We start from the raw sequence: 19,165 nt of genomic DNA on the forward strand, positions 1-19,165 counted from the left end.
TCAATACTCACAAGTCCTACACAGAAGTATTAATGCATAGTTGTGCATTTTCTTTCTTTATTTGATTTACCTGAAAACCACAACTTTCTAAACTATGCAGCATTTTATTTCATTTTGCATTATATCTTTTTTTTTTTTTTTTACGTGGACTTGCTTGGTTAAAATGTAAACAAAGGATTAAGAAATATCCTCTTGTAGAAACACACTGGAGTATAGTGTGCTGAGTTCATTCTGTCACAAAGACAATAAATGAATTTCCAATAAAACTGCTAAATAAAAATCAAAGTAAAAACAAATAATATAATAAATGAAACTAAAATGTTTTATTTTAACAGTTTAATTAGACTCTCGCCTAATCATATCATATTTGCTACTACCTCTACTAAAGTGATGCCTTCAAGGTTTGCACAACTAGTTATTAAATAGGTTTTGATGCCTTTCTCCCGCCCCTAAGATATTAAATCACCTTTTAAAAACCTTATACCTCGTTATCTTTGATTCTAAAACGGGTTTGATTATATTAATCATGCAAGTGTGATAAAAAGGCAAAATCAGAAGGAATCTGTTACCATGGCTAATTACGAAATCAGTAAATTACATTTCATTCTGTTGTTTTCTGTAAATTCTCACAAATGCCATAGAAAAAAAAAGACATACACTAAAATATTGTGAGGGACTGGAAAGACTTTTCTTTTCATAATCATATTAAGTATGTCATTAAATTAATTAATTGAAAGATTTCTAGTTTTGATGTTGATTTTTCATCCAAATTTCATAAAATGTGATAACATTTGACTCTGCTTTGATACTTATTTATGCTGTAAGACTTATGGACCCCCTTGCTGTGCATCAAGGAGGTATGAGAACTCAAAATGTAAAAAATCTAATCTTCTATTATGAATACAGAACAATATGATCATGCAGTAAAAACAACAGCTTTACCGTTAAAATGAGAAACATGTTTAGAGTGAGCAGAAGTATTTATAATCATGTAGCAAATTCAAAAGATGCTGTAGTGACTGTAATACCAGAAATAATAATAATAATGATAATGATGATAGCGATGAGCTCATCAGTTGGTGGAAAGTTTGTTGAGTTCTTGAGATGCTATTAAAAATGGATCCACTTGACGTATCTGCAGCCTGGGATTTATCAGAGGCAAACATATCATTATGTTTTTATAGCAAATTTGAAGTATTTTCAGTAAATTTAAATAAATAAATAATAAGCCACATAAATTAACTCCTTTTGATGTTAACCACACCGCTTCGATTAAGATTCTGCTCTGAAATCCATTTTTATTCGAGAGCTGAACACATTTCTGAGACAAATATTAAATGTCAGAACTACAACTACAACAACCTGTGAGAAGGTGACTCTCTCCCATTAAAATGTGTGTTTTCTCTATTTCTGCTGGCTCCGCCGTCGGCCTGCCTGACCGGCCTGTGAAAATGAAACACTGGAACATAAAGAAGGGAGTTCTCGGCTCCCCAGAATAAAAACAAGGAGATGGATCTTTAATTAAAGGTGAGAGGTAATACTATTCTGGGCGAGGGGTTTCTTGCAGAATGTGGTGTAGATGACTGGTTTGAGAAACGCTGGACTGTAGCCTCCCTCCCCTCCACTTCCTCCTAACCCCCTCACCCCTTTCCTCTGAGTCCCAGCGCTCCCTCCCCTGCACATTCCTACGTTCAGTTAATTGGACAGGGAGAGTGGGCTGAGGAGGGAAGCGTTCAGGCCCATTAGCAATCCTCCTGTGGAAGGCTGAGCCGAGAGGATCACAGACTCACAAATAGGAGGATTAAAATAATCAATAGGCTCCTCTCTCTCTCTCTCTCTCCCCTTCGGCACAGACGACGGGTGGACGGCACACACACACACACACACACACACACACACACACGCACAGATATGCTCACACACGTTCAAGAGCAAATACAAACACACCAAGAGTCTGAGGAATACTAGTTCAAGGAGCAATTCTCTTCTCTCAGTGTTGTCTCTGGATTTTCACAAATTAGTCTGGGTCCTATAAGACTCACACACACACGTAGACACACACTCACACACGCAACTATTGTCTGTTAATGAGGGTTAATTTTAACTTCTGACTAAATGAGAACCACTGAAAAGGTCAGAGACATGAAAATAGTCTCACATGTCAGACAAGTATTTGGTTCTAGTTTTTCTGCAGTTTTTTATTTAATATTTTAACTTCCAATGCTTAGAAAGGTTTAGCCATGTGGATAGGAGCTGCACATAAAGCTTTTAAATGTATTAGCCTCATGTAAATACCGGGAAACCTTTACTGCTCTTCCCATGTTTTTTGTTTTTTTTTTCATCTTGACATCAGTAAATTTTTAAAGAACTTTCTTTAATGTGTCAGTCTATTATTATTATTATTATTATTATTATTATTATTATTATTATTATTATTATTATTATTATTATTGATAGTAGTGATGGTTTTGAGCAATTTATATATAAACATATATATATTCACAACTACTAAGAACTATGGAACTGTTTTTTACTATTTCTCTATCTCACCGTCTCACTCAAAAAATACTCAAAGGGTTAAAATAGAGAGTATTATCTTAAATAGTGTATAATAAACTTACTACCTTCATATCAGAATAATTGATTTTCTTCATTTCTTCTAATTGTTCACTTTCACAGGCTTTATTACCAGGCTGTTGTGAGACAGCTTGCTTCATTTTTTGTTGGGAAAATAGAAGAAACCATTGGAATTAACTTTTTTTATTTATTTCTTAATTACTTCTGAAGAGAAAATCCAAATAACAAAATGTGCCCCAGAGGGAAAAACAAAACAAAACAAGCAAACAAACAAACAAAAAAAAACTCTTGAAATGTCATTTTATAGATAATTATGTGAATCTATTCTATAGGATTTTCACAAATTCCTCTAATCCTTCCTACATTCTGCCTAACTCCAGCCGTGGCTCAAGTAATTATGTGAAGATTTATTAAAAAAAAAAAAAAATAGTTGTAGTTCCACTAGTGTAATAAAACATATGTTTATATAGTTGTTTAAACTATTGTACTTATATTTCCAGTATGACATTTTATTCTTCACAATTTGTTTGCTTTTAAAGTATTATGACATTTAAAATGTCAATTCCCATCATTTTATTTAGCTGACCGATGCAGTTACAATGTTGAAAATGTTCTTAAACACTGTTGCTTATTTCAGTTCTAGACATCCAATTAGCTTTAACCTTTCTTATTAATTTTGTAAAAGGACCGAGTATTATCAGCTTACTAACCGTGTTCAGGAAAACTGTAATTTGCCCCCAAGACGCGCAATTAAAAATATTATCTGCACAACGCTGCCCCCTGCCGATCCGTTCCTGTCATCACAACCTCTGTGTCATCCACCAGATGCAGTAGCCTGTTCTGTCCGCTAGGTGGCAGGCAACGTCGACTGGTTTGTCTGCAGGCAAAGATGGCGGTGCGGAAGAAAGACGGCGGCCCGAATGTAAAATATTTTGAAGCGTCTGACACCGTTTCCCAGTTTGATAATGTCCGAGTCTGGCTGGGAAAGAATTATAAAAAGGTACTGAGCGCACGTTTTATAAGCATGCACACGGGGCTTTCTTTTTTCTGTCACCCTTAAACGTAGAGCAGAGGCAGTGACAAAGAGAGGAGGGAGGGTGCTGCTGCTGCTGCTGCGGATGAGCATCCAGCTGTTTGATTCACAAAAGGATGCTGAGCCAACAGATGCAGCAGATGCAAACGCGAACGGTGGTGTCTGCTTACGTTTGGGTAGCTAAACGAATGAAAGCCATCACAAAATCTGACCCGAGAGGGTAGAGTTTATAAAGATAAAGGTGTCTTTAGCCAGGCAGACGGCAAGCTAGCCAGCTAATCGGCTAACGGTTAAAGCAGCTCGGATCCAGATGTTGGCTCTGTGGCGCGCCTCTGTGACTGAAGTCCTGAACTGGGCTTGATTACAGCGAGCAGCTTTCTGCTTTGGACGAAATGAAACTGAAATAGTATTAAAGCGGTGATTTTTTATTTTATTTTATTTTATTTATTTATTTTGCTCTCAGCAGATATCCAATCACATCCCGGTGTAACGTTTTCACTGATGAACGTAAAAGCGCTGGAACTTCTACACTGTAAAACTGGATGGGTTGTCTCAACTTAATAATCCAGACACGTTGGTGCTGTATCTCAACTTAGTTTTATTCTGAAAAAGGATTAAGTACTTTTCCAATTACTTCATCCTAAAATTAGGATTGTTATAGCATTTTAAAACCTGGACTCCTGGAGTGATTTCTATAATTCAGTGTACACAAAAATGAGCAAAGCTGTAGCAGAAAAAAAAATATATCAATGAAAAACATTTACAACCAGGAGATCCACTTAAATAGAATATGTGTAGAGCCACAAAAGCTACATAAAAAATTAGCTTGGTTTACCCTAGGAAAATTATTATTATTATTATTATTATTATTGTTATTATTATTATTATTATTATTATTATTATTATTATTATTATTAAAGAACAACAATTATTATTGTACTTTTAAAGGTTTTATAATATAGGAAATAATTAAATTGTTATAAAAAGTACATTACTGTTTTTTTATAGAAAAGATAAAAGAAACAGTTTGCAACCAAAAGGCAAACAAAGAACTTAAAACATTCTTTATCGTTTTAGTGTCTTTCTTTGTTAAACATGCTTTGTATATAAACAGAGAGCATAAATATACCTCCCTATTTGTATTTTTATGTTCATATTATATTATAGGCCCCTGTGACACACAGGTAGAGGATTAAAGTTAGATAAAATACAACTTTGATCCAGAATCTCAATATTATTTTTAATACTAGAATAAATATAGAAAACCTTTGCTGTCATTCAATAAAATAGTCCTTGCTGCAAGTGCAATAAAAATATGAAGTCCACATTCAAAGTGCTGTTTGTTTCTACTATAAGTTAGAAAAAAATAACAATATACTAACAAAAGAAAAGGCATGAAATGTTCAGGAATTTATTTATTTTTTTCCAATTACTTGATGAAGATCAGACTTAGCTCAGGCTGGAAAAGTAGGTGCATATGTGTAAAATTTGTTAATACCTATCAGTATATACTGTAGATTGTTGAAGAAATAAACAAACTTTTGATTTATTGAAAAAAACTGTATCATCAGATAAATTAAACATGGTTTTGTGGGATCAAACTGTCAACATTTTTGCTTTGTTTGTGTCCCTAACAAATAGATTATTATAGATCATAGAAAACAAATAGATTATTAATGACGCATCAGAGGAGACGGAACAAGCAGTTACACAATCATAACCTGATCGTAGATTTGCTGATATAACGCATACAAACAAGGGCTGCCCTAAAATACTAAGTTGTTTTAAGAACAAAACATGACAATCTTTTAAGCAGTTGCACGCTATTGAGACATTTCCTCTCTTTTTCCTCTTCAGTACATCCAGGCTGAGCCCCCCACTAACAAGTCTCTGTCCAGCCTGGTGGTCCAGCTGCTCCAGTTCCAGGAGGAGGTTTTCGGCAGACATGTCAGCAATCCTCCCCTCACAAAGCTGCCGGTGGGTTCATTTCCTCTCCCCGCTGAGATCTCTGAACAAACACTCTTCATGGCATTGATTCGCACTCAAACTTTTGTGTTTTCTGCGTTCAGATGAAATGTTTCCTAGACTTCAAGTCCGGCGGGGCTCTGTGCCACATTCTGGCTGCTGCCTACAAGTTCAAGAGTGACCAAGGATGGTAAGACTTTCTTTCCACCTGACTTTATTATTATTATTGTTTATTTATTTTTGTTTAAAGTTTTGCAGCAGAGTTGGATTTTGGCTTTCTTGCTGTTTCGTGTGTAACTCCAGTCTAATTTCCTGGTAGGCGCAGGTTTGACTTCCAGAATCCGTCGAGGATGGACCGAAATGTGGAGATGTTCATGACCATAGAGAAGTCCTTAGTGCAGGTACTAATCTTTACTGAGAAACTAATTTCTTGGACATGCAATGTGCATTAGTCAATGTTTTTTTTTTGTATTGTTTTTTTATCTGATTTCGTCCAATATAAAAAGAGATTTAATTTTTTTAATCATCTTATTTTGGTCAAATTTTCCTTGCTTTGGGCAACAGATACAAATAAGTATTAAAAAAAGTTACATGTCTCTACATTATTTATCCCATTTGATACACTGAGGATGGCTCTGCTGAGCTTCAACGATGGGAATAAGGAAACAAATTACAGCAATTCTGCTTTAATATTCTAAAACTCAGAGGAAAACATTACTAATAAAAGGAGCACCCACTAATTGTCAACATGTAAATGTTTGTGAATTTAAGTTTCGTGTCATAATTCGCTGCAGAACAACTGTCTGACTCGACCCGTCATCTACCTGAGCTCTGACATAGAACCAAAGCTGCTCGGAAAACTCAAAGACATCATCAAAAGACACCAGGTGGGCTTTTTGTTTGTAAACACATTTTCAATTTAACCATTTTTTTTCATTTAGTATTATTATTATTTTATTTAGTAAAGCATTTGTCATGCTTTTTCACATCAGCCCAGCTTTTCTTGCGGCGCCGCCCTCTCTGAATTAGCGTCGTCTCCTCTTTGTGTCGTCTTTTCAGGGCTCCGTGACTGAGGACAAAACCTCCAGCTCCCATATTGTGGTGCCTATTCCTTCCAGTCTGGAGGAAGGTGAGGTCTTGATAGGTGTGGTGTGTATTTGTCAAATCTTCTTCGACGTGAGCAGGATCTGCTACGACGTGAACTGATCTTCTCTGTGCAGAGGAGTGGGTGCGTCCAGTGATGAAGAGAGACAAGCAGGTTCTGCTCCACTGGGGATATTTTCCAGACAGGTTTGTTCTGGATTCATGTGTCTGGATCATAGTGTAAAAAAAAAAAAAAAGAAAAGAAAAGAAAATTAGCCTCATTTGTCTTTTTCTGTTGATTATAAACAATTGTAATTTATTTTCAGTGACACTGTGGAGCTTATTGATTACAAACAAGTGAATAGACTCTTGCTTTTAAAACATCGACGGTCACTGCAAGTTAGAGCAACAAAGTTTCTGTAATTTTTGTAACACAACTGAGGAACGTCTTTAAGGTCCCAACCTGCCTCCTGTGTTTGCTCCTAAACTTTAAGCTGACACGTCGTTGCTGTTGCAGTCGTCTCTCGCAGGCCTGAACATGTTATTTGTTCCCTTGGTCCGACTGTGTTCCTCTCGTCGTTCAGCTATGACACCTGGATCCCGGCCAGTGAGATCGAGGCTGCGTTGGAGGATCCTCCCAGCCCAGAAAAGCCCAGAAAGGTCATTTGCTTCGTCCTGATTTATTGCTGTTCATTTTAACGACCTTTTAAAAATGTTCTTCATCTTAAATTAGGAATGAAAACGTTTCACGTTTCGCCTCTAACGTTACTGTGTTTCACTGGGATTCTGCGTAATAGAACCACATGAAGTAGCATGCAATTATGTGGCAGGAACACGATCCATGGTTTTCACATTTTTTACACGTAAAACTCAGAAAAATGTCTTCTTATTCTACCATCCTGCGTCAGCACTTTTTTTTTTTTTTACAACCACCCAGCTGCAACCTCTTTCAGCTGCAGGTCTCTGCACATCTGGAGACCCGTTCTTTGCAGATCTGCCTCGGTTCAAGTGAGGAAAGAATCTCTGAATTTTAATTTTGAAATCTTACTACAGATCTGGACATTAACTGTGCCGTTCTAACATTTGAACTGCTTTAAACTGAACTGGTTCGTTGTGGTTCTGGTTGCTGGCAGAGGAACTTTCAAGCTTATTGCAGCCTCTAATAGGTTTTTTTTTTTTCCTGGATTTTGCTGTATGTATTTAGCTCTGTCTAATTCTGACCAGCTCCTCTATCCCTGCTAAAAAAAAAGTAAAAAAAACAAACAAACAATCCCATAGCATGATGCTGCCACCATCATGTCTCCAGATCAGAGACATAGTTGGTTCAGGATCATGGATAACAGTTTTGGTGTGAATTGGTGCCAAAAACCGCCCCTTGTCATATGAATAATCAGTGAAACTTCGTATATTTTTTTAGAAACTAACTCTGCCTTAAGCTTCTCCTCCTTGGCCTGCTGTGGTCTTCATGATGCTGTTTGTTCACTGACGTTACACTGAGATTAAATTAGCTTCACTTGAATGTTATTAGCTGAACAGGGGGATTTTGAAGGCAGTAGGCTGCACTGCATTTTATTTAAGGGTTTCACAGTACGGGGGGTGTGAGTAAAAAAAATGCAGGCCACACTCTTTAAACATTTATTTGTTTAAAAAAAATAAATGAATTAAAACCATCTTTTCCATTCCTTCTGCTTGACCATGACACACTACTTAATGTTGCTCACTTAGATGATATTTCAATAAAGTAAATTCCTGCTTCTAGCTGCACAAAATATTAAAAGAGTTAAATGGGTGCAAGTCACTCTGTGTCTGAAGCAATAAGCAGAACTATTTCCCTCTTGCTTGTTATCTGCTTACTGAAAATGTTTGAATATTGCTATTGACAGGTTCACGCAAAGTGGATTTTAGACCTCGACCAGTACAACGAGTGGATGAACGAGGAAGACTATGAGGTGGGAGACGGCTGTCCAAAGAGGAAGAGGATCTCTGCCAAGACGCTGACCGATGAGGTGACGACACCAGATGAGCGAAGGGACAAGAAACCCGGCAGCGCCAAGAAAAGAAAGCGATCGCCATCACCTTCACCAACCCCTCCGCCTCAGGAGAGCAAGAAAAAAAACACCAAAAAAGGGTAAGAGCTTGTAGGTTCGTTTCACAAACAAACCTACAAGTCGCATTCATCCTTCTGTCTGCCTGTCCAATTCAGTTTCATTTCACTTTACTTATAATTTATTCATATAACAAACAGACGTGATTCGTATCCAGAAATATTCAGTCAAGCCAAACCAAAACAATAAGACCGATTGTAATTCAGTTTCAAGCATTCAGGTTGGACTCCATTTATTATAAAACGCAGTCGAAATCTTTTACTAGTTGTAAAAATGTTTATATATATCAGGAAGCCCTGCTGGTTTTATAAAGTCATTGACTTTGCCGAAACATCCTGTGTTCATGCACTCTAGAGATTTTCTTTTATTTTTCCAAGTTCGCACGGAAGAGTAATTTTTTTTAAGCTCTGCTGCTACTCACATCTTCTGAGCCAAATTTATGAGTAAGAATCTGTAAAACCTTTCAGAAAATGGCTTAGAAAGTCAACATTTATCACTAAAAACCCTTTTCCAGTGACTTACACACACTGTGGGGATACACTGGGTGGTGAACAGGTGTTTTCGTGTGTGTTGCCAGGCCAACGACCCCGTACACCAAGTCTAAACGAGGTCAGAGGGAGGAGGAGCAGGAGGAGCTGTCCAAGGATCTGGATGAAGCCTCACCTGTTCCTGCATCTGAAGAGGGAAACACAGCAAAGACAAGTATACTGATATATATTTATATATATATTCATTAAAATTTTAATAGATTGTTGGAAAACTACTATGTAAGCTTTTTTATACTGTCAAACTTTTCAGTGGATTAATTTCTTGCTGTCTGCCTGCAGACAACACCAAGAAGGACTCTGAATCGACCCCAGTGAAGGGAGGCACTGACATGGGTATGGATGATAAAACATATAAAGACTATTTATCTGTAAACCTGCAGTAGGTAACGTTTTACAGAACAATATGTCTCTACATATTGCGTTAAAACTGTCAGTATGTTCAGACAGTACAATATGACACACAATCTGTGAAAAATAAATAAAACAATCAACCTTCTTTGGCTTCTCCCTCCGATCTGCAGAAACTTAACGCTCCCGGCCAGAAACAACCAATCAGAGCCGATTTCTTTTTTTATCCGTCTCGACAGTTTAAAAAAAATATGTAGAAAACACATTTTTATAGACGTTACCTGCTGCAGCTTTGAAAAATATGTGTCAGAGCAAACATGACTTTTTAAATATTACTATAGAGGTGTTTGCAGAGCTTTGTGCTGCTGAAGGTATTTATTAAAATATTGCCCCTTCGTCTTTTTGATGTGATTTCAACAGACGAACAAGAAGACGAGTCGATGGAGACAACAGGAAAGGTATCGTTCATCTAACAGGTTTAATTTAAAAGAAAATATGCTGAAATGTGTTGAGGCATATTAATTTAATTCTAACTAAACTGAAAAATGTCAGTTTAAGCCTTTTTTTTAATTTTTGTTTGTTGATTTGTTTACATGACTTTTTAATGAAATGTGTGTTTTTGACAGGAAGAGGAGGAGGGCAGCCCCAGTGTGAAGGGCGAACCGGTGAAGAGCTCAGACCTTCACGAGGACAACGTGACGGAGCAAACTCACCACATCATCATCCCCAGCTACGCCGCCTGGTTCGACTACAACAGGTAACAGCATTTACGCAGTGGCTTCATTTGAAACGTCTCCAACACGCGATTGTAACGTGAGTTTAAGGAATTACATCTGTCTGACTCATTATTTCTGAATGTTTTACAGCATTGCAGTCATATAAAGAATGAGAGCTAAAACATTCTTTCCTTAATTCATTCCCAGTGGATTTATCATAATGTTTCAATAACACATTTATGCCTCTGCAAACCTTGAAAAAAGTGATATTGCCTTTTGATGGCACAGATGATTAATGAAGAGGATCAGATAAAAATAATAGAAGTTGATTAAATGCTGTTATTCAGTGTCGTAGTTTTCTTGGACACAGAAAGTCTTGTTGACTGAAAGCTGCTGTTTGTAGGATCTTCATCGGGTTTTGTTCAAGACTTTCAGAAAATCATTGATTGGTTTGTGGTCTCGCATATCAAATTAATGTTTCTTTGCTGTTCCTACTGATTCAGCAAAGATTAAAGTAGAAACCATATCTGGTTATGGCTGAGAACATCACATTGACTCTGCTCTGATTTCTCTTGCAGTGTTCATGCCATCGAGCGGCGAGCCCTGCCCGAGTTTTTCAACGGGAAGAACAAATCTAAAACCCCCGAGATGTAAGCATTCGATTGGTGCACAACACAGAGTGTCTAATCAGGCGTTTGGAGGCTACTGTGACTGTTTTAATGCAGTAGCATATCTCAGTTGTCTCCTTTTATCCCTTTAGTTATCTAGCATACAGGAACTTCATGATTGACACCTATCGACTGAACCCTCAGGAGTACCTGACCTCCACCGCCTGCCGCAGAAACCTGGCAGGAGACGTGTGTGCCATCATGAGGTAGAGTGGAGGCTGATCTTTATCCGTCCTTCGGCCGTTAATCTGAACTTTCCAGCAGTGGAGGAAACGCCACGTGTCTCCTGTTCTGCAGAGTTCATGCTTTTCTGGAGCAGTGGGGACTGATCAACTATCAGGTGGACTCAGAGAGTCGGCCCACGCCCATGGGACCCCCGCCGACCTCTCACTTCCACGTCCTGGCGGACACTCCTTCGAGTCTGGTGCCCCTGCAGCCCAAAACATCCCAGGTTTCTAAATACTCACATGTAAACATGCAAACAGAGATTGCTGGATGTTATTTTATATTCTTGCTCTTTCACTGTAACCCCCTCAGACCCCCGCCACCCAGCCGATGATATCATTCCCAGACAAGGTGAAGGAGAAGCCCACAGATCTGCAAAACTTTGGGCTGCGGACCGACATGTACAGCAAGAAGACTGGATCTGCTAAGGTGAACACAAGAGTGGTTGCTTATAACGAAGGCTGAAGTGATTATTGAAACAATCATCAACTAATTTAGCAATCAACTAATCATTAACTGGAGTATACAGACTCAAAAAAGGCCATTTTTGAGATAACATTTGCATTTAAGATAAAAACCGCAGCGTGTAAATATGTCCTACCTAAAACTCCTCAAGTCGCACAGTTTTAGCTTCACAACTCATGCACAACTCTTACTGTCACCCTTATTGTATGTCTGGCATGCAAATAAATTTGTGGTGATATTTTTGAGTGCAGAGCAAGAGTGGAGTGAGCTCTATGAGGGAGTGGACAGAGCAGGAAACACTACTACTACTTGAGGTATTTGCATTTTGCCGACACTATTAGTCACAATTCCTCTGTGGAGACAGCAATGGCTGAATGGCTATCCCTCGTCTCTCAGGGGCTGGAGATGTATAAGGACGACTGGAACAAGGTCTCTGAACACGTGGGCAGCCGTACACAAGACGAATGCATCCTGCACTTCCTGCGGTTGCCGATCGAAGACCCGTACTTGGAGGACAGCTCGTCTACTCTGGGCCCACTGGCCTACCAGCCCGTTCCCTTCAGCCAAGCAGGAAACCCCGTCATGAGCACCGTGGCCTTCCTGGCTTCTGTAGTTGACCCACGCGTGGCCTCAGCTGCAGCCAAATCCGCTCTCGGTGAGAAGCGGCTTCTTTTGAAAATTTCATGATGAACAGATATCCAGTTATGAGCTGAGCGTGATGTTTTGTTGTGTTCTTTTTCTCCATCATTGTAAATATGGACGTATGGTTTTAGTGCATTTCTTAATCCAGAGATTTAAACATTTATCAATAATGACACTGAAAGGGGACCCATTAGGCAAAATTCACTTTTTGCACTTTGTTTTTTTTACTTCCATTGGAGTCTCAACTGCTTCTAAGAATAAGAACAGCCCAGGCGCTTCAAAAAAAAAAACACCCAGCCATTTTCTGGCCATAAGTTAATGTTTTTTGGTGTCTGGAAATCAAGTAATTTCAAAAACCTTAAAGTTGTTGAGTCACAATCTACGGTCACTGCACCATTACCTAGCAACCTCAGCCACGCCCAGCCTGTCACCTAGCAACCCACGCTGAGCTTCAGGTCATTTGGTTACCTGGTTTTACCGCTGTATGCGCTGTACAATGGCTGATGGAAAAGAAAAGCGTTTTGTTGTTGCCTTACCATTCATAAACCACTTGCTGCATTCTTGTTGCTTTTCCAGGAGGCTCAACTTCTGCTTTTCAATGATGTATGGTTGTATAATTGTGCATCTGTTTGCTGTTTCAAGTGCGAATGTCAACGTTGAGATGGGGGGGTGTGGTCAGCAGCCTCTTCTTTGGATTTAAATGAATGATTTTATGCAAATAATGTGATGAACATGCTTTGTGAAGCCCATACACCCATCCTAGCCTTTTCAAGCTCACCTTTAACTAAAGCACAATGTGTTAATTGTTTTATTTAAAGTAAACAACCTGAAGTCTTGACAAGAACAATGTGTCTCTCCTTATTAGAGGAGTTTTCCCGGATGAAAGAGGAGGTTCCTGCAGCGCTTGTCGAGGCTCACGTACGGCGGGTGGAGGAAGCGGCGAGAGTGAGCGGCCGACAGGATCCCCTGTATGGCCTGGAGGGAAGCGGCATCGCAGGGACCGGCCTGGAGGAGGGAGACAGACCCGGTAGGAAAAAAACACGAGAAGCTGGAACAAAAAGAGCTGTACCGATTGCAACGATGAATAAATAATTCTTATACTTCTCTTCAGATGAAAGCAGCGACGAAAGCAAGAGTGACAGTCAGTCGAGTGAGGAGAAAAGAGATGCTAAGGTATCGTGCTTGCTCATTTGAAAGATTGCAAATAAAATCAAATTGTGTTATTTTGTTCATCTTCTTGGGAGCCGTAGTGCAGCTAACTTCACTGTAGGTCTGAAACGATTAATCGTGACAAATCAATGATTGAAATGTTGATTAATCGTCAACTGGAGTCTACAAACTAAAAAAAAAAGGAAATTTCCTAACAGAACAACACGGTCAGAACTGCTTTGCATTAAAATAAAGGAACAACTTCTTTGTCTGTAAATATGTTTTCTCAAGTGGCATTGTTTTAGCTTGACTTGGTTCAAATTCTGTAAAAAAAATAAATAAATAAATAAAAATTCTCGTTAAGCACTTTTTCTATTCAATTATTCTTTGATTAATCCAGAAAGGGCTGAGCTCGACACGTATGTTTTAGCTGCAGATGATCAAGAGTTCACTAAAGGAAGGCTTTATTGTTGCATTTTAGTCCATAAAATGTTAATTTTCTTATTTAATAAATTAGTTTAATTGCCTTTTATTTACATCTGTCAATGTATTTATAACATTGTATCTAAAAGGCTGAAGTGGTTACATGAAAAATCTCTAATTTATTTGATTAATCAGATATAGAATAATAGATTATTTTAAAAAAAACAGCTCCACCTACTGTTTTTCTTTCGCATAGGAGAGCAAAGATGGAGCGATGGAGGAGGAAGAGAAGCAGGTGGAGAATGGGAAGAAAGAAGAAGAAAGAGGAAGAGAAGCCGAAGGCGAGAGAGAGGCAGATAAAACAGAGCCTGAGATGGGTACGCGAGGCTTTATCTCTGAGATGTCAGATTCATAAAAGCCCGATCAAAGCTCAGACATTATGTTTCTCTTCTCTTCTCTCAGGTGATGGTGAGAAGGAGAAGGATGCTAAGGAGGGAACAGAGGAGGGACAAAGAGAAGGAGAGATGGAAGGAGAGAGGAAGGCTAAAGTCGAGCGCGATGTGGGAGAGGGAAACCTGGCAACTGCTGCCGCCTCCGCGTTAGCAGCTGCTGCCGTCAAAGCCAAGGTGAAGCTCAATTTGTCACTCCTGCCTCTTCAAGACACTTTTTTTATTCTTTACCTCCTATAAAGGCAGATCCCTTTGCTCTGTGTTCACAGCATTTAGCTGCAGTGGAAGAGAGGAAGATCAAATCGTTGGTGGCTCTGCTGGTGGAGACCCAGATGAAGAAGCTTGAGATTAAACTGCGACACTTTGAAGAACTGGAAACTATCATGGACAGAGAGCGGGAGGCTGTGAGTGCGGGAACCTGGGATATGTGGTCCTGTTAAACAGCACACAGTTTTATTTATAATCCGAGTATTGTTTCACCAAATAATCTAACGCTATACGTTCAGACTGCAGCCTGAAGTGATTCAAGTCCGATTTTTTTTTTGCTCTTACGTTACCTGCACCTGATCCTTTCGTGACAGACTGAACAACACAGATCAAATTTTTATAAATATAACCCAAACCACTTAAATATGTGGCTCTAAATATGATCCGATCTTTTCGAATGTGACCTGTGTCTGTAAGGCCAGGTCACATTCATCAAACGTCACTATTCTGCATCCTGAACAGGATGGAGACAACAATCACGGCAGACAGAAATGTGGATTAAAGTGGTTAATGTTCGTGCTCTGGTTAGACAGCAGCTTTAAAATCACAACATATGCTCCACCATTAGCATCCATGTTTACTCCTGCAAACACTGAGCGCGCTCTCTTCCTGATGTTACTGCGTCCTCCACTGCAGATGCGAGATTCTTTCAGGTTGTTTGCAAATCTCACAGGAGATCCTATATAAGTCGATTATATTTGAAAATATGACCTACGATGTATAAAAAAATTAAATAAAATATCTGATTTCACAAAAAAAATCTGAATTGATCATCAAGCTCTAAGTTGTGTTTGTGTTTTCAGCTGGAGTACCAGCGGCAGCAGCTGCTGGCTGACCGCCAGTCCTTCCACATGGAGCAGCTGAAGTACGCTGAGATGAGGGCCCGCCAGCAGCACTTCCAGCAGATCCAGCACCAGCAGCACAGCCAGGCCGGAGGCCCTCACTCCAACCAGGCGGCCTCGGCTGCACCGCCTCAAGGCCCCAGTGCCAGTCAGCCAGCTCCCAGCACACCAGCTCCACAGGCGGCCCCCAGTCCTGCCCCACCAGCTTCTTCTGCCCCGGCCCCCGAGTCCCAACCTGCAGCAGGCACTCACACGTCATCTCCCTGCCCCCCAGGCCAGCCCCCGGCCCCTCACTCCAGCTCCAGCACTACACCCATACACCACGGTGAGTTAAGAGGTGGAGCTCATTTATCACATTAGTTGTTGCTCAATGCAGTTATAGCAGGAATTCACAACAACACTTGGAGTTTTTGCTATGGTATTCTGGCATTTGTTAGCTGGATGCCATCGGCTAACTCGCTCACTCTTTGGTTACCTAGCAACAGCCTGCTGAGTTCCTTGTGGAACTCAGCTTGTGGTTACCTAGCAACAGCCTGTGGAGTAACTTGTGCAGCAGCAGTTTAAGGTTTGTGCCACTGTGCATCAAAACTGCTTAAAAATAAAAGACACAATGGAGTGGTGTGAAAAACTGTGGATAAAACAGAAAAGGTCACGTCACCAGATGGCGGCATTTTCCATATTTAAAACAAATAATTGATCAATAATTATCAATATCCACTTATATGAAATCATCTTTTTCAGTCATATCGTTCAGCCGTAATAAAACTTTGAGATTTAAAATAATTACTAGTGCTTTTATTGTCATTTTTGTGGAAATATTGTAAAATTTTTGGGGAAAAAAAGATAAAAACCTTTTTTTATTATATCTACATTTAAGAACATTAACTGTTTTATTTTAATTTTTAGCCAAAGTTGTTAAAAAACCATAGTGGAAGACCCAAAGAGGTTACAGACCCTTACACCAGAAGAATGTCTTGAATTAAATCAACATTCATCTTTGTTGTTGATCTTGAATAAGCTGGATAGTTATAGGTTAAAAAGATGGTTATAATTTGCTCCGCCCACCACAATAAGCTACTAGTCAACATTTCACTGACTGCACATGGTGTCTGAATGATGCCCATCTCAATAAATGCAAGCATTGTTGTTTTGACAACTTTTGTAAAAAGAGAAAGAGTCCAACTTTTAAACAGAACAATGCTTTCCACCTGAAGTCACAGCTGTTATATTTTCCCCTCCTGCTCCTCCCACAGAGCCCAGCGCTCCTCACCAAGGTGAGTCACTCCACCCGTCAGCTCCTGTTCCTGCACCACAGTGAGGAAAAACACCCATAAATTGCCTGCGAATCCAAATGACTGACCATTTTGACGCCTGCCTATGTCAACTGAAATGAAGAAGTCACCAACAGATGGATGAGAAGACATTTTACATGTTTAGTTTTTGTTTTTCTACAAGGCAATCGATGTGAACATCAAAATGTAAATGAATCCACCTCTTTGTTTGAAAGTAAGTCATTTTAAAAACACAACTGACTCTCTTAAGGGAAAACTGATTTTAATCTTTTGCTGCCGACCAAACGGCAGCGAGGCGAGTTCACGGTAAACACCTTACTCAGCTTCGCCAACGTGTCAGAGCGTAGAACAAAAGCTTCCTGTTGTTTCATCCAATGTTCTGCAACATTTTGCGATAGCTCATGAAGCCTCATAGTTCATCCAGTGGCCCTGCCTCCTTGTACTTTAGGTACGTTTTAAAAAAACATACATGTATGTAAAGGAAAAGCACTTTTCTCCTTGAAAGTCTCGCTGAAAGACTTGAAGCATCCGTCGTATTGAACTCTAGCACTTATATCTTTGTTTTGTGGTCTTAAATACTTCAACCAACAGGAAGTTTCAAACTTACTCATGGTTCTTTAGATCCACTTGTGTTTACGTCGCATGGATAAGTCGTGTCTACAGGGTTGAACCTGAAGGTTACATGACTGAAAGTCTGTAATGAAGGAAGAGATTTAAATCGCTAAATTAGCCGATCTAAGCTGTTAAGGGAAACGGACTGTAAACTGGATTATCTGTTACAAACATCTATTTTGTATCCAGTTATGATGCTGTGGAAACTTAAAGTACAGCCTGAAATCCTGAAAAGACTTTTCTTTGATTTTTGTTTCTCGTTTAAACTCCCATCATGCCAGCAGGACTTAGAGTAAAACCTTTTAGTGTGGATGAACTCTAAGCATCCAGTCTAAACATGTACTTATGTTCACTTATAGCAACTACATGCAAAGCAGTATTAGATGCTGTGTTATGTAAACCAAAATATTTTTCATTTATGATGGTTGCTTGGGATTGCATATGGGATTGTTTTGTTGTTTTTTTTAACTTTTGTTTTTTCATACAGAAAATTGGAAGAAACTCCAATGTTGTCAAAAACAAGGGAACACCTTAAAACTCTCTAGCAGAGAAACCTTGAAATCCGTAACAGTGTTTTCACTTTATATCCTGTCGATTTTTTATATTTTTTACATGTAATTTTTCCATATTTTTCCTTTGATATGTCAACATTGTAACTGTATATTATTATCTTTGTAGCCTGTATCTACCTTCGCCATCTTCGTGTGCGATCTGGACTGTTTTTGCTGGATCTGTCAGAGACGTGACTGTGATCATGTGTGCCCAAGCCATTAAGACTTGTAAACAACATTACCTTTCAGTTTTTTTTATTTTTTTTATTAAGTGTCATCAGTCGTGTGATCACCAAGTTTGGAAAACTTAAAAAAAAACAAAAAAAAAACGTTTTTGCTCCACACACTCAACACGTCACATCAGTGTCATGATATATAATCCAGTCAGATGGTGAACGTTTGCAGTTAATGTCCATCTAGCCAGTATTGCAGTCCTCACCTCCGCCGTGAGCATAAATTGACATCTTTTATCTGTGTTATTACTACATTGTGTGAATTTTGTGATATGAAATAAGTGTCAGCTCAGTTTCTGTATGTTTTTCACTTCGCTCAAGGTAGCAGCAAGTGCGGTATTATACAGTAGACATGAGTTTTTTTCCTCTGAAAATCATCACATTAGTGCTGACAGTTTATTAAAAAAAACAAACATCAGAACTGGTTTAATTACGAAATGTTTGAGGAAAAAATAAAGATGTGAAGAGGAGTCATTGTGTAGTGTTTTTTTTTTTTTCATTCATGGCATTTAAAACTAATTTTGTTCATTTTGATGCTCTTTCAATTTCCAAAAATAATCTTAAGTGAACTCATAGAGCAAGCAGCCCTCGTTCATATTCAAATACATACAACAGAAACCAGGTTTTCACATTTAATGTGCAAAAAACTAATTTTTCCTCACTACATGATTTAAGATTAGACAAAACTCATCTCGGTTTAGGTTTAGTTTCATTTAGGATTACCAAAATAATTTATGTTCACTAAGTACTTTATCTTTTATCACTTCCATTCAATCCTTTCCGTTTAAAGGTTTAGATTAATTTCCTTGCTACCAAGGATTTTATTTATTTTGTAGAATTTGTAAAATGAACCAAATTGTGGAAGTTCTCGATCATTTCTTCACATCTTTGGATTAGTTGTGTCCCACAAGAAATGTTTAAGGCATTGCTTTAAAGTACAGTCACATCTGTGTCTCGATTTAAATGTAGAAA

The 19,165-nt window shown here is 38.8% G+C and overlaps 1 protein-coding gene across 1 annotated transcript; it reads left to right on the forward strand.

Moving 5' to 3' along the window:
* The first annotated feature begins 3,298 nt into the window (after positions 1-3,298).
* smarcc2 (SWI/SNF related BAF chromatin remodeling complex subunit C2) lies at positions 3,299-18,663 on the forward strand. The gene is made up of 26 exons (XM_014998073.2): positions 3,299-3,577; positions 5,468-5,587; positions 5,680-5,765; positions 5,895-5,976; positions 6,370-6,462; positions 6,635-6,704; positions 6,796-6,865; positions 7,243-7,318; positions 8,542-8,786; positions 9,341-9,465; positions 9,591-9,644; positions 10,080-10,117; positions 10,286-10,416; positions 10,954-11,025; positions 11,136-11,249; positions 11,341-11,494; positions 11,581-11,697; positions 11,985-12,047; positions 12,130-12,388; positions 13,241-13,402; positions 13,487-13,548; positions 14,204-14,324; positions 14,410-14,573; positions 14,666-14,800; positions 15,467-15,830; positions 16,759-18,663. Exons 1-26 carry the CDS (start codon positions 3,467-3,469, stop codon positions 16,821-16,823), a joined length of 3,153 nt encoding a protein of 1,050 aa, XP_014853559.1. The 5' UTR covers positions 3,299-3,466; the 3' UTR covers positions 16,824-18,663.
* Positions 18,664-19,165: the final 502 nt, after the last annotated feature.

This window comes from Poecilia mexicana, unplaced genomic scaffold (assembly GCF_051168715.1).
Source record: "Poecilia mexicana isolate PSO_F unplaced genomic scaffold, ASM5116871v1 scaffold_5, whole genome shotgun sequence".
Taxonomy (NCBI): Eukaryota; Metazoa; Chordata; class Actinopteri; order Cyprinodontiformes; family Poeciliidae; genus Poecilia; species Poecilia mexicana.